Consider the following 14,449-nt stretch of genomic DNA (forward strand, 5'->3'; position numbering starts at 1 on the left):
AAGGATAACTATGTACGGGCATCTAAGGTAATCTGGTGTTCTACGTGTTGCACTCCAAGGCGTGGGCGTTGCTCTCTAGGTATCAATGGTATACATTCTGGCTGCTTGAATGGAACTAGCTCAATTTGGTGGGCAGGCAGGCAGCAGTCAGCCGTAGTAATGCTGACTCTCAACACGCTGGGTTGGTTACCGAGGACAGATGTTGTCTCACGTGCCGCAAAGTAGGTGGGACTCGATACCGTATCGCGGCAACCAGAATCCCTGCTTGGCGGCCAGATACTGTAGATTGCCCGTACTACCTTACTTGACCGTATACCGGATCCTGTATCCTGCGCACACGACCCGGCCTGTTTGACACAACCACAACTCCCCACGACCCACACCGCCAGGCATCCGTTGATGGTCCGTCTGGTATCATATATAGCTCTCTGTTTCACGATACGACATAGATAGCGGAACGACAGAAAAGCCTCCTCGCGATCCGAAGCGTCCGCCAAATACCACGAAACGACAGAATCTCTCCTCGAATCCCTCTCCCTCTCCCTCTCCCTTCACCTGGTAATGGCATGTTGAGAGACCACGGCCGCTGGTGGCTCGCCTTATGGCGGCCTCTCACGGGCAGTCCATCAGTCGAGCTTCTGTAGGCAGAGGCAATGGACTGGAGCTCGTGCTCCCCACTGGAGCGTGTGCCTTCAAAGATCTGAATGGCGGAGTGCATGCGCCGACGTGTGGCTGTAGGCACTTCTGGTTGAGAGAAACGATTGTGGGAGGCGATCAGCAAAGTGAAAGAGCCTGGTGTTTTTGTGGTCATCATGCGTGCTTTCATGATAATGTGCTCGTTCGACACCCGTCGCAGCAGCAGCAGCAGGGGACGCTTGGCGACATTCGGAGAAATGGAGATATTCTTCGGCGTTCATGCCTTTGGTTCGCTCGTCGGCTTGCTTCAATCGCATCAAAGTGGCAGCGTTCATTTCCTCTTCCTCTTCATCTTCTTCGTCTTCCCTTTCCGGTACAGGTTCCGAGTAGAAACTACTGACGTCCCAAGGCAAGCCGACTTTGGCCTTTTTATTCTTGTTTGTTCGAGTGGCAACACTGGGTCCTCCCACGGGGTCATTGGCAGTAGCTGCGAGATCAAAGTCGTCTGCGCCTGCGCCACCGGCATCGCCGCCCTTGTCGTCACTTTCTTTGGCGCTTTTTCGGACATCTTTCCAACTCAGAAAGGTGCGGAGACGAGAGACTTTGGCTTTGTCGTGACGGATCAGAAAGATGAGGTCGTCCGTGGAGATTGTACGAACACCTCGACGGCCGGCTAGCTCAGTAGCGCGCTTCAGCATCTCCATGACCTGTTGTTGCACGATGGATTCAATCATGGATGTTGTTTCCTGGGAGATGTCTCCCGTTTCGCCGGAGACAAACATCATCTACACACGTCGAGGACCATATTAGAGACCGTCTACCATAGGTGACTCTGAGAGGCATCGGGACGGGGGGAACATGAGGTGTGTACACACCTGCTGAATCTCCGTGCGGTACTTTGCTTTGGTGTCGGCCATGTTTGCGAGTGATTTGTGGGCTTATCCTGTGTAGTGTTCTATGTATATTGGTGCCGTGCTGTGCCGTATCCTCTGCGGCAAGGAGAGGGCGGTAATGGTCATCCGATGTAAGAATGTGGAAGCAGGAGGTGGTATTGTCACGGTCACGCTAAGGTACAGTAGTCGATTGGCGCGTGCCTTGGCAGGTCATAGGGCTGAAGAAGACGGGAGCGGAGCCGAGACCGGATGCTGTCAGAATCGATTTCTTCCATTTTCTCCAGGTCTTGTATACTGACTGACTCTCTTCTGGCTACTTGTAGTACATATCTACCTATAGGTAAACTCGCAGTAGACATGCTGTACATTATCGGGCTGGGACTCGCCGACGAGCGCGATATCAGCGCACGAGGCCTCGAAATCGTGCGCCGCGCCGAACGCGTGTACCTCGAAGCATACACCGCAGTCCTCCTCGTCGACAAGGAGCAGCTCGTATGAAGCAGCAACCTCTACCGCATACCCGCCACGACACACGCTGATCGGCGTGACGACTGTAGGAAGCTTACTATGGCCGCTCCATCATCGTCGCCGACCGCGAAATGGTCGAGTCGCAGTCCGACGCCATCCTCGACGGCGCCGCCGAGAAGGACGTGGCCTTTCTCGTCGTCGGTGACCCCTTCAGTGCCACCACACACACCGACTTCGCTCTGCGCTGTCGACAGAACGACCCGCCCATCCCGTACAGGACGCTGCCGAACGCCAGCATCCTGACAGCCGTGGGCGCAACGGGACTGAGTCTGTACAACTTTGGCCAGACCGTCTCTATGGTCTTCTTCACCGACACCTGGAAACCGGACAGCTTCTACGATCGTGTTGCTGAAAACTCCGCTCTCGGACTTCACACACTCGTGCTGTTGGACATTAAGGTCAAAGAGCCCAATCTGGAGGCGCTGGCGAGAGGAAAGACTGTCTACGAGCCCCCGCGCTTTATGACGGTAGCGCAGTGCGCGGAGCAGATGCTCGAGGTGGAGGAGAAGCGGAATCAAAACGTGTGTGGTAAGGAGAAGTTGGCGGTGGGCGTGGCACGCTTGGGTAGCGAAGGAGAGCAGATCGTCGCAGGTACGCTGGAGGAGCTGGCGCAAGCAGATCTGGGGAGGCCCCTACACAGTCTAGTATTGTGTGGGTCGAGAATGCACGAGATGGAATGGGAGTATATGCGCGACTTCGCTGTCGACAAGGAGAAGTTTGACGCAATCTGGAAGAGGGACTACGCCGCTCATGCGTAACACAGCATACCGATACCAATATCAACCTGCTTTGAGCAGATGGGTTTCGCGATCCGCTGCGGTGCTGGTGTGCTGGATGTGTGTGTTTGACAGAAATGAACAGTACTCTCGACGGGCACCCCTCCGCAACACGTCGAACACGAGTACCCTTCCATACGCAACCCAATTTCAGGTGACAGATCCGAAGTGCAGGGATCATCCTCTGCCCGGTTGAACGCTTTTTTAAATATACCTCAGAGTAGACCCTGTCGACCGAAGCATCCACACATGGATATGCAAGCACGCACTCGTAACCCAACCAGGGAAGCAGTTGGTATGGACTGCCGACACACTCGAATAGGCCGATGGACCCCATGTCCAACATCAGCACTATACCAGGGTCGCGCGCCCGGGAGATTAGGGGAATAACATCGCCCCATCCTCGCCTTCTGAACCCGTCTTCCACCGTTTCGCACCTCGACTGAGCACATGCCTGCCGAACAATCTGAACTACGCCGTACGGAGAATGGCGTCGATATGCTTGAATTATGGTAAGCTCCTATTTGGTAACCTCGCATCCACCACTCACACCAGATCGCGCCACGCAGTCCGCAGTATGCTCCCTCTCCCACGCCACGATCTATCATGATGGAGAAGCTTGCGACCATGGTGGCCTCTTCACGCGGCTTCCCGCTTCCACTGAGCAGATGGGCCACCCTGTGCGTGGCTGCAGCATTTGCCATCTTCATCCTCTGCGGGACATGGTACTCGCGAAGTAGCACATCACTCGACACATACACCAGCAGATATCACACTCCGGCCGCCACCGTCGACGCGCATACCGAGGACAAAGAGCTCCTCGTCGATCACCGCCCGGTACCCGTCGCATCCAGCCACGACACAGTCCCTACTGGCGAAACATGGGACGACTGCCTCCATCTTCCAGGAGCCGAAAACATTCTCGTTCTCCTCAAGACGGGAGCCACGGCCATCTACGACCGTCTTCCCATGCACTTTGAAAGTACATTCAAATGCATTCCACATTACATGATTATTTCCGACCTGGAGCAAACCATCGGCTCCGTACCCGTCTACGACGTTCTGGAACTGGTTACACAAACCACCAAAGAAAACCGCTCATCCTTCCACCTCTACAACGACATTGCCTTCTACCATGCGTCTGGGCAAGATCCCTCCAAGCTTGCAGGCCCTGATGCCTGGGACCTCGACAAGTGGAAATTCCTACCCATGATCCACAAAGCCTGGTCACATTCCCAGACCGAGCTGCACAATACTATCGACTGGTTCGTCATGATTGAAGCAGACACTTCGCTCTCGTGGCTGAACCTCATCCATTTCTTACGTGACAAAGACCCCTCTGAACCCCATTTCATTGGTTCTCCGGCAATGCTCGTCGCAGATGGCTCAACCTTCAACCATGGAGGCAGTGGAATTATCATGAGCCGCACCGCCATTGAAAAAGTCGAAACCAAACGCAAGAACTTTACGCCCGAATTCGAGGACTCCGGCGAGACGAGTATCCAAGCCTACGACAAATACTGGGAAGACCATACGGATCAGGTATGTTGCGGCGACGCTGTCCTCGCACACGCCTTCGCCGATGTGGGAGTCCACGTCACCAGCGCTCGACCGATGATTCAAGGCGAATCCCCATTGACCATACCCTGGGAATTACCCCAACCAGGCAATGCGGATTCCGAGCTCTGGTGCAAAACGCCCATCACATGGCATCACGTCAAGGAAAACCAAGTCGATGAACTGTACCAATTCCAACAAAACTGGGTCGAAAAAGTCAACGGCGGATCCTGGAAGCAGACCTATCTCTACAAAGACATTTTCGAAGAAATGATCTACCCCAACATCGAAAACTTGGGCCGAGACGACCGCGAAGAATGGGACAATCATGCACAATGGATCAAAATCGAAATCGATCCCAAAACCCGAGGCATCGGCGTCGCCGGCCCCAACATCCCCCAACTCTCTGGCGACGATCAAGCCACACTCGACCAAATCACAGGAGCAGCAGTCGACAGTGCAGAAAACTGTCGTCTGGCATGTGAGAGACGCGGAGCACCGCATCCGTGGAAGGTCCCGGACGAATGTGTGCAGTGGAAATGGGCGACGGGGAAATGTTATTTGGATTTCAAAATTCGATTAGGAGAGATTATGGAGCATTCGAAATTGGGCGATGGGCAGGATAAGTGGATGAGTGGATGGTTGAAGGAGAGGGTGGAGAAGTGGAAGGTTAAGCAGGGAAATTGTGGGAGGTGAAGATGAACTTTTTTTCTTTTTTCTTTTCTTTTGGTTTTATGAAGAAGAAGAAGGAAGAGGATGGACGAGGATGAGGGAGGGTATTGCTTTTCTTTGGGAAATGCGGGAATAGAAAAATCTTCAGCCTTTCTTTTCTTTTTTTTTGCATAGTGGTGAGGCGAGAAAGAGGCGTAGTAGATGTATACTACCAACATGACACTTTTTTTTGATACATTGGTGCCTCTCCACCTCCCCGTCCTCCCTTTCCTTTCCATCCCATTCTCAACCCGCGGTCCCCCCAAAAACTCCAAATCCATCTACTGCCCCCCCAAAGTCCTCCCCAACTCCTCCCCCCGATCCGCAGCAGCTTTCACAGCGCGATCCACAATCTCCGCCAAACGCGAAGCCTCAAAACTCTCCAAAGCAGCTTGCGTGGTACCATTCGGGCTCGTGACATTTTTTCTCAATTGCGCAGGAGATTCTTTGCCCGCAGAGGTGGATTCGACTAACATTTTTCCTGCACCAAAACAGGTTTGCGTGGCGAGGCGCGTGGCTTGGGATTCGGAGAGGCCGAGGCGGACGGAGCTGGTGATGAGGTGTTCGACGAGGGCGAAGAAGTAGGCCTGTTTTTTTGGATGGGGGGGAGGTGTGAGTAGGAGGAGGAGGAGGAGGAGAAGAAGAAGAAGAAGGGAATGGGTTCGGGGGAATGGGTTGAAGGAAGGAGGAGGACGACGACGAAGAAGGAAAAAATAACGAAAAAATAACGAAAAAATAGAAAAAACTTCCACTCACCGGTCCCGAACCACTCAACCCCGTCACCACATCCAACAACTCCTCCCGATCCACCCATTCCACCACCCGACTCACACTCTTCAACAACGCCGTCACCAATTCCTTTTGCTGCGCACTCACATCCTCTCCCGCATACAATCCACTCGCCCCCTCACCCAACAACGCAGGAGTATTCGGCATCACCCTCACCACCGGCAACGATCCTCCTTCCTTTCCCTTTTCTTTTCCTCCCTCTACAATCCACCCTCGAATCGACTCTGCCGTAATTCCCGCCGCAATCGACACCAATACCGGTAATGATGATGATGATGATGATGATGATGATGATCCACCCTCACCCTCGCCACCATTCCCGGCAAAAAACTCTCCAATCTCCTTACACACGACTTTCGCCACCTGTGGTTTTACTGCCAAGAATATAAAATCTACCACCTTCTTTCCACCTTCACCACTACCCACCAGAGCTTCGAGATTGTTGGAAGTATTATTCACTCCCATAGCAGAAATCTTCTCCCGATTGACTTCCCAGGGTTCCGAGACGGTGATTTGTGAGGCGGGAAAGGAGGTGGAGAGGAGGCCGGAGATGATTGCTGAGGCCATGTTGCCTCCTCCTGTGGAAAGATTTGGGAAAAAGAAAAGAGATGTTCATGTTAGTTTTGGGGGGGAGTGTTTATAGTGATGGTCTCTATGGTGGTCATGGTGCTGGTGGGGGTATGGTATGGGAGTGAGGGACACCACGTATGTTACGTACCTATAAAGGCGATTTTTTGCGAGTGTAACAACTCCATAGTAGAAGCCATTGATTTTCCTTTTCCCTTGTGTGTTTGTGTGAGGTGTGGTTGATTTCTCGTTATTCTCGGTTTTTCGTGGTAATGTTGGAAGTTGTTGAGCAAGTCAGAGTGGATGTCCCTGACATTGAGTTCTGCTGCCCGCCTTCGGTTTCGGTCCGTAGTTCGGGCAAGGCAGGTCTTGGCAGAGTGAGAAAGTGAGGGACGGAAGTGAATATCAGATGAAAAGAGTCGTGATATTCATTTATTCATTAGGTTTATTGAAATTTGAATACAACTATCATTCATAACCAGCTCAACTATGTCCAACAGGTTTAATATCATCTTCTTCCTGCTCAACCCGAACTCTCACCTTTTCCACATGTTTCTCACCCCCCTGACTCTTCTCCTCATCATCCTCACTCCCCTCTCGACTAGTACTATACTCCTTCCGTTCACTCACCACCTCCACCCCATCAATCGTCCTCTCCACCAAACTCGCTTTCGCAGGAAATACAGCATGCAAACCAACATACACCACAATACTCGACACAAACCCATACAACCAACAAATCGTATACAAATTCCTCGCACCCTCGGAAATTTTCAAATTCGCACTAATCGACTCCGCCAACCCCGGAAGATTCGGCAACACAGCCACCAAGAACGCGAGAAAACCTTGCCAATTGATTCCATGCCAATATCGATATCTTCCTCGTGGATTGTAGAGAGCGGGTACGTCGAGATGTTGGTTTTTGACAAGCCAGAAATCCGAACAAATGATTCCGGCAATGGGCGCGAGAAAGACGGAGTATCCGCCCATGAAGGCGAGGAATGTGGTTGCTGAGGAGAGAATTTTCCAGGGCACGATGACCCAGCCTCCGATGATGGCGGCGAGGATGCAGCCCCGGTAGATGTTGATCCATTTGGGGAAGAGGACTGTGAGGTCGTTTGCTGCGGAGATGCTGTTGGCCTGTAGTTTTTGAGAGAGAGAAAGAGGTTAGTAGTTATTTTTCTTATTTTCTTTTCTTTTTATCCCCGGAAATGGCATATACTGCCATTTCATTTTCACAATTTGGTGGTGAAAGCTTCTTACCGTAATATTCGTACCAACAGTAGCAATATACCAGGAAGTCGCAGCGAAGAATGCAGCCGCTCGCCCTCCGTGTCCATTCTCTTGCCAATGCGTCATGATATCCAAAGGATTCCACAAATATCCATCTTCAGGCCAGATGACATTCGTCGCCGAAGTAGTGACCACGCCAATCACGCCACATAAAGTGAAAATGATTGGGAGAGCTGGGAGTTGCACGTATTGTCCTTTTGTGGACTTTGCATAGCGCGAGAAGTCCGGGATATTGCAAGCAAGTGTAGACCATGACCCGGTGACAGACGACATGCAGCTCAGCCAGAGATATGCATAAGTCGAACCACTGACCGTCGGTTTCTGCTCAAAGAGTGGTCCTCCACCTCCCGCCTTGTGAATACACCAAGCCATAGTCGCAATAGCAGTAACAGGCGCCGCAATCAACTTAACAACAAACAGCCAACGCAATCTCGTCGGCGGAATCAGCAAAAGCGGCAACTGAATAATCCAAAACAAAAAATAACTAATCATCCCCTGCGACGAAATCCCCTGCCTCTCATATCCAATGCGATCCGGAATCTCATTATACGAAGGCCAAATGGAAGACAGCATCACCGTCAAACATTTCGCCCCATTCGCCCCTTGAATCCCCAACCAAAACATGGCCAAAATCGACCTCGACACAATCGCAAAATACGCAAAGTAATATCCAAACCCCGATCGCACAATTACCGCAAAAGGAATGTGTAAAAAAGCTCCAATCGCGCCATTCAATACCATCGGGATCGCTACACAGAGATTTCCGACGAAAATTATCGGAATCGCTTCACGCCATGTGAGACCCACGGCGATGATGGAACTGCCGGTTTCCCAGGTTCCTAAATTAATGCAGTCGGTGGCCCAGTAGGCGATCCACGTCCAGATGGTCCAAGTTTGGTCTTGAGGGGGCGAGGGATCCATATCTTTGTTGGTCCAGACGTTGTCGGGGGCGAGAGCGCTGGATTGTTTGGGAAGTTGCCAGCTTTGGAGAGATGTACATCTTTGCTTGAGGGTTGCTTTGGATGGGATTTGGCTCTTGATGAAATTTGTGGTTCGCTCCATGGTGGTTGCTGGTTGGTGGGCACAGCAAAGTGGAGTTGTAAATGAGAGAATGGAAAGGGAAGATGGATACAAAAAAGACCTACCCCCAGTGCTCATGCTCACGCTGACCTTTCAGGATATCAGCTCTGAAATAATCGAGCACCTATCTACGATAGCCATAGCACAACCTTTTTCTAAGCCCTACCCTGTACTGCCGCCGAAGGGGGGGAACAAGGGAACATGTAAGTACCACAGAGACACAAAAAGAAAATTCTTGCTCGACCATTGGCTATCACAGTCACCTTATCACCCAGGCTGGCAAAGTAAGTGTGTAAACCAACATGTGTATGTGTAAGGTATACACAAGGCAATTCTCCTATCGCGCGACATACCTAGAAGAAGAAACAGAGCAAGCTTTGTACCTCCCGGTCTTATCTCTTGCTTGCTTGCTTGCTTGCTGGCTCGCATACATGATACATGTACCAGCCTACCAGGTATGTAGCAAGGCTTTTCACAGGTCCAGGCCCAGGCCCAGGTATTAGATGAATATCTGCCACCACTATCTGCCACAATCACACAGATAAATAAAAAATCATTGTGTTTGCATAGGAAAAGCTAGACTCTGATATTTCGTCACCCGCGAAAATGGGAACTATACATTTTTTTTTGGTGTTGGGAATGATGGAAAGGGGGGTACAAATCGTGATGCTGTTTTGCATACGCTCCGGTTCATCTGGACTTGAAAGGAGGTGATCACACAGACCCACTTTTGAACGGTACGGCACGCTCCTCTCCCGAATAGCGGGTGATTCAGCTCCTTTCTCTTATCATATCGTCTCTAGAGGTATCTCAGAGATGTTATATAGTATATACGTACTAAGATATATATTCGTATTCTCCTCTCCTCTCCACGAACGGATTCAACAGTAAGATAAATAACGATCAGTACCAAAGAATGAACATGTCAAGCTGCTGCGAAAGAAAGGCCTTCTATTATTCAAGCATATTCCGCAGAGCGGCCATGATCCCCTTCCCCGCGGTCTATGTAGGTAGGAAGGTAGGTAGTGAGTATGTAGCATTAGTCGTTTCAGAATCACATCAACGCCGTGAAAAGGTCAAGTCCCCAGAGAAGAAGGTACCTCCGCTCCCCCCAGAAGAGCATGACCATTGTCCCATAGAGAATCCACTATCATCCGCCTGCGCCTTCGCTCAAACGTATCAAACCATCATCTGCAAAGTAGAGTGAATGCCACATTCTACACAAAACATCATCAATGCCCCCTCCCGGCATATGCGTCATCATGCTCCAAATCGTGCTCCTAATCTTACTTTCCTGATGCTTCGCCAGTCTCGCGCCACGTCACAGTAGCCGAATGCCATAGCCAGAAACGCCCGTCCTTTGCTTCGCGCACAAGTCAAATCATGCCAGCTATCCAACGCCGAGAGCAGAAGCCCAGTCCACGTCGTGCAATTGCGCCCATCGGAGCTACGTCCAGCAATGTCTACTCGCACATCGCTTGGAGGTCTGGCGGCGCGCTTCGGGAATCGAAAGCGTGATCGCGGAACAGTGCTACTTGGGTGTCCGTCCGCCGCCAATGGCGCCAAAGGTGTTGCCATTAGTTTTGGGGTCCGTACCGATATCCATGTCGAAGAGTGTGTCGCTCTCATGTTCTTCGTCGATGCGCTGGCTGATGCTGGTGCTGCTCAAATTGCGGTCCATGGTCCCACGCGCAGTGGAGCCGTTCGATAGTGTTCTCGTGGGCACGTTAGGCCCACCTCGTGCAGCTTCCAGCCGAGTTCTTGCAAGTTCCTGGGTGAGCATGCTCATGCTTGCCTGGTTGAGTCTGCCGGGACTACCGATACTGGGGCTCAAGTCACCAGTTCCCCCGTTCAGCCCAGCAGCACCGGCTGGATGTGATGTGGGGAACGAGGAATCGCGAAGGGGTGAGCCAACATGGCCGAGACCGTTCTGCATAGCAGTACGTGCGAACACTCCGCTGTAGCGCGAGGGACTCGACGAGTGAGGACTACCGACCTTGCTGTCGAGAGGAGTACCATGGCCGGAGAGGGTGCGGGATATTCTGCGAGGTCGATCTTCCGGTATCAGATCGTGAAGACTCGAAGGAAGGAGCTCTTCTTCCCGATCAGAGTGACCCTCCTCGTCTTCCGCCCAATCGTCGAATGGCGTGGGTGCAAAGCCACCGTAGCTGGCCGCAACCATTCCCATACCTCTGCCTCCCGAGGAGCGGAGTCGACTCGAGTGGAGTGGTCTCTTTGCGAAAGACAGTGGCTCATCAGGCCCACTAGGTGGAGAGGAGCCCAGGCCTGCAATCACATTGTCCATGCCACCATATGCAGAGTTGTGCAGGTCACGTATTGCAGAATTCCCGAGCTGTGATTTTCGAGGCAGTGATGAAGGAGGCGAGTCTACGCCGAACCGAGAGGGCACGGAAGCGGCCATTGCGCCAGAAGGACCATGTAACGCAGCCCACGAGACGCCGTTGCTGTCGAAGCTGTTGGGAAGAGGAGCATCCAGCACAGAGAGCCCCTTCAGTGTGGGAGAGGTGGCAGTGCGATCATTAGTCGGCGGTGTGCCGTATTTGGGCGATGCGGAGGTGTACGTCACGTCGGGTTGTTGCATATCGTGCCCGTTCTGCGGGCCATATTGATAGTGATCAAAGTCGGGTGGAACGTCGCCGTTTGGTCTCTGCTCGAGGCCTTGGGCTAGTAGGCCCGGTGGTGGAAGCCCGTATGCGGCGGTCAGCGGCGGCAGTGTCATGTACTGGGAAGGCTGCGGATAACGCTGATTGACAATGGTTCCATCTGGCGTGACGTGCAGCAGCGCGCACTTTCGTCCGAATTTGCAGCCACCTTTGGCAAAATACTTGCAGGGCGCCGGTCGTGTTGTGGACTCAATGTCGTGCGAGAAAGGACACATTTTCCCGGCCTGGCACTGCCCTTGTAGATAGAACTTGCATGGGACATGTTGCGTGTCTGTCGGCCAGTCAGTTAGGCCCCATGATATCTCTTTCACCCACCGTCACCGCTGGCTGCGTACTCTTGTTCTTGGGCGGACTGGGAGCCATGCGTTGAGGCATCCCGTAACCACCACCACCACCACGCTGGCCACTATTGCCTATCGGGAGCCCATTTCGCTCCGCCTGCATCCTGGCGGATTGACTCAGATTCGCGATGGCGTCAATGGAGCGGCGTGTACGAGGCGAAGAACGACGGTGGTGCGACCGGTTCGGGGTGGGAGTGGTGGAGGGCGAATGTAGTAAAGATAGTGGTGGGCGTTGTGTGCTACTACTCATTTCGAAAGAAGGCTGACCTCGTGCTTGCATGTGCGTGCGTCAAGTCGAAAGCTGCTGCGGGGTGAGTCCGTCCGTTGGCGGCGGGCCCCGATAAAACTACCGTAGGGGGAATGCCCGCCCGCGACGGTGAACGGTCAGGTAGTACCGAAGTGGAGGGTACCGTAAGGTCAGGTAAGGTTGGTAGTGAACGTCGGTATCTTTCACTGATAGAGCATGTACTATACTGATCAGAAGGGGAATGATTGCGCCATCTGCAGGCTCTGTGGTGGATGGCCTTACCTAGTATAGCATCACTGCAGTCTTATAGTACAGGTCAGGTCAGATATAATACTTCTCAAACTTCTCATCAATCGGACAGCCCGTGTTCGTGTTCCTGGATCGAGGACGGAACCTTTTTCGCGTGCCGGCCGGCGTAGATTTGCTAATCTCGGCGTCGCTTGGAGACGGCTGATGAAATTCAGAAGAGCACTACGGTCAGGTAGAAACGGTGAATTGTGTCTCGGAACTCTCTTCACACTGTCTTCACCTCGACGGGCAGTGAAGAGCAGGACAGGGCTGGGCTGGGCTGGGCTGGAAGCGAGAAACGGGAGGTACAAGAAATGACACTGTAGCTCAGAGGAAGCGACAAGAGCGCTGCTCCTACTACCACCACTAGTAGGTACCTTACTCGTGGCCGAGATGCGGTGAGAGGTCGTGCTGTCATAGCCCCATGATGATGAGCTATGAGAGCTATAGGATCATCATCGGGCTCATGTCTTGAAGGCTCTCCCGCGTGCAGTACCGGGTTATGGTGGGCACGCGTGGGATGGGCCACGCCACGAAAAGAGACAAGATGGACAAGTCGTGGACCATGTGACCATGATGGAGATAAGGTGACAATGGGAGACATAGGGACGACGTGTCAGCACGCGCGGCGTAGGTATCTGAAGAACAACAACAGCGACAGCTGTTGGAGGAGTACAATTGCCCGCAGGCATGGACAGACATACCGAGAGTCCGATATATGCATGTATTGATCAAGCATTGCAGATGTCATCCATCGACATGGCACAAAGGCACACTCTTCACACGGTGTGAGCCTCTTCCACTCAAGACAGACATGACACGGCTACGAAAGCGCTGGATATTGCACAGCGCGGACACCTTTGCAAGTTTGACAGTTGCTTGTTCAAGAGCACCCATCTCAGCACAAGATACAGTGTATGCGTCGGCTTCGCGTGATGAGCAGATCGCAGATTCTTCGACCATGCCCCCCCGACGTGGCCTTCATGAACGTGCTAGTCCGCAGTCGTGCCCGAGCGATATGAAGGAAGGATGCGAAGGTGCGAGTTGGCTCGTACAACCTCTCCGATATCCTCGAGGTCGTAGCAAGCGCACGATTGCAGGTTTCTCGAGCAGCCATCTGCGTACCTATAGGTCGAAAGCAACTTGATCGAGGAAGAGAAGGTCATTTTAAGGCATACCTGGCCTTCACACTGCTGCTGCTGCAGGAAGAGTCCTACCTTATCGGCTTCCGATCAGCGCGCTCGTTACCTATAAGCACCAGCTGCCTGTGGCAATGGAAGGCTTCAATTGGTATCAGTGGCCACCGAGAAGAAGAGTGAGGTGTGTGTGTAAGGTAAGGGAGGTATCAGGTACATAAGGTAGGTATTGTCGTTCCCAGGTACCCACCTACCTACCTAACTATATCTGATCTTCAATACCCTGAGGTTGACCTGATCGATCTCAAGACGTACCTTAGGGTAAGGTAGGTACATTCACCTACCTCCTTCCGTACCTATTCAGGAAACGTGAACGCAAAAGGAAGCTAGTTGTCTAGCGCGACTTCCTCGCGTTGAGGCGTTGAAGCAGGAACAACAACACCACCTCACCTCTCTCCCTCAACCGACCACCTCCTCCTCACCTCCCTCGTCTCTTTTCTCACACCCACACGCTCTTTACCTCGTCGCTTTTCTCACACCCACACGCTCTTGACCTCGTTGTCTCGACACACGCTCTTTCACCTCGCTCATCTCAGCCCCTCGTTCATGCCAGAGGGCAACACTGCCTCACCATGAGGATGCAGCCCGCTGTGATGGCAGCCATTGCGGTCGCCGCCGTCGCTGATGGCAAGTACTGGAATGCGACACTGCTCGAAGACGACGTTGCCAACCGAACCACTGGGTAAGTACACCGCACTGCACCACCTCACGCCTTGAATCCCTCCTGCCCTTCTCCGGTCTGGAAGGTACCCGCGGACGATGGCGACGGATATGGACACCATTTCTGAAGTCCACGATGGTTCTGGACGGGACACTATACAACTGCAATCATACCTGGTACAAGCGAGTCTTTACGATCATCT

At 52.6% G+C, this 14,449-nt stretch overlaps 6 protein-coding genes across 6 annotated transcripts; 2 read left to right on the forward strand and 4 right to left on the reverse strand.

Annotated features, from left to right (window-relative positions):
* Window positions 1–692: 692 nt before the first annotated feature.
* On the reverse strand, window positions 693–1,553 carry SEPMUDRAFT_44213 (TFIID-18kDa-domain-containing protein; the record flags this gene model as incomplete). The annotated part of the gene is made up of 2 exons (XM_016908921.1): window positions 693–1,421; window positions 1,512–1,553. The coding sequence occupies 2 exons, from the start codon at window positions 1,551–1,553 to the stop codon at window positions 693–695; spliced, it is 771 nt and encodes a 256-aa protein (XP_016760552.1).
* Window positions 1,554–1,848: 295 nt separating this feature from the next.
* SEPMUDRAFT_125632 (uncharacterized protein) lies at window positions 1,849–6,724 on the forward strand. Its single transcript, XM_016902002.1, has 4 exons — window positions 1,849–2,021; window positions 2,087–5,688; window positions 5,858–6,470; window positions 6,611–6,724. The coding sequence occupies exon 2, from the start codon at window positions 3,461–3,463 to the stop codon at window positions 5,084–5,086; it is 1,626 nt and encodes a 541-aa protein (XP_016760554.1). The 5' UTR covers window positions 1,849–2,021; window positions 2,087–3,460; the 3' UTR covers window positions 5,087–5,688; window positions 5,858–6,470; window positions 6,611–6,724.
* SEPMUDRAFT_65499 (pyrroline-5-carboxylate reductase) lies at window positions 1,849–6,724 on the reverse strand. The gene is made up of 3 exons (XM_016909721.1): window positions 6,609–6,724; window positions 5,858–6,468; window positions 1,849–5,688 (listed from the first exon to the last, which is right to left on the reverse strand). The coding sequence occupies exons 1-3, from the start codon at window positions 6,655–6,657 to the stop codon at window positions 5,383–5,385; spliced, it is 966 nt and encodes a 321-aa protein (XP_016760553.1). The 5' UTR covers window positions 6,658–6,724; the 3' UTR covers window positions 1,849–5,382.
* SEPMUDRAFT_44272 (diphthine synthase) lies at window positions 1,887–2,815 on the forward strand (the record flags this gene model as incomplete). The annotated part of the gene is made up of 2 exons (XM_016908924.1): window positions 1,887–2,021; window positions 2,087–2,815. The coding sequence occupies 2 exons, from the start codon at window positions 1,887–1,889 to the stop codon at window positions 2,813–2,815; spliced, it is 864 nt and encodes a 287-aa protein (XP_016760555.1).
* Window positions 6,725–6,940: 216 nt separating the features above from the next.
* SEPMUDRAFT_65503 (Transp_cyt_pur-domain-containing protein) lies at window positions 6,941–9,050 on the reverse strand (the record flags this gene model as incomplete). The annotated part of the gene is made up of 2 exons (XM_016909722.1): window positions 7,721–9,050; window positions 6,941–7,597 (listed from the first exon to the last, which is right to left on the reverse strand). The coding sequence occupies exons 1-2, from the start codon at window positions 8,906–8,908 to the stop codon at window positions 6,941–6,943; spliced, it is 1,845 nt and encodes a 614-aa protein (XP_016760556.1). The 5' UTR covers window positions 8,909–9,050.
* A 725-nt stretch (window positions 9,051–9,775) lies between these two features.
* On the reverse strand, window positions 9,776–12,804 carry SEPMUDRAFT_149114 (uncharacterized protein). The gene is made up of 3 exons (XM_016905351.1): window positions 12,385–12,804; window positions 11,850–12,323; window positions 9,776–11,785 (listed from the first exon to the last, which is right to left on the reverse strand). The coding sequence occupies exons 2-3, from the start codon at window positions 12,133–12,135 to the stop codon at window positions 10,362–10,364; spliced, it is 1,710 nt and encodes a 569-aa protein (XP_016760557.1). The 5' UTR covers window positions 12,136–12,323; window positions 12,385–12,804; the 3' UTR covers window positions 9,776–10,361.
* Between the last annotated feature and the right edge of the window lie 1,645 nt (window positions 12,805–14,449).

This window comes from Sphaerulina musiva (genome assembly GCF_000320565.1).
Source record: "Sphaerulina musiva SO2202 unplaced genomic scaffold SEPMUscaffold_5, whole genome shotgun sequence".
Taxonomy (NCBI): Eukaryota; Fungi; Ascomycota; class Dothideomycetes; order Mycosphaerellales; family Mycosphaerellaceae; genus Sphaerulina; species Sphaerulina musiva.

Bases quoted from the DNA above. Each gene is read 5' to 3' on its own strand.
- SEPMUDRAFT_125632 (XM_016902002.1), top strand. From the start codon at position 3,461: ATGGTGGCCTCTTCACGCGGCTTCCCGCTTCCACTGAGCAGATGGGCC.
- SEPMUDRAFT_65499 (XM_016909721.1), bottom strand. From the start codon at position 6,657: ATGGCTTCTACTATGGAGTTGTTACACTCGCAAAAAATCGCCTTTATA. The intron at 6,469-6,608 runs GTACGTAACATA...ATCTTTCCACAG, and splicing joins GCAAAAAATCGCCTTTATAG to GAGGAGGCAACATGGCCTCA. The intron at 5,689-5,857 runs GTGAGTGGAAGT...CCAAAAAAACAG, and splicing joins GGTTGAGTGGTTCGGGACCG to GCCTACTTCTTCGCCCTCGT.
- SEPMUDRAFT_149114 (XM_016905351.1), bottom strand. From the start codon at position 12,135: ATGCAAGCACGAGGTCAGCCTTCTTTCGAAATGAGTAGTAGCACACAA. The intron at 11,786-11,849 runs GTACGCAGCCAG...ACTGGCCGACAG, and splicing joins CAGTCCGCCCAAGAACAAGA to ACACGCAACATGTCCCATGC.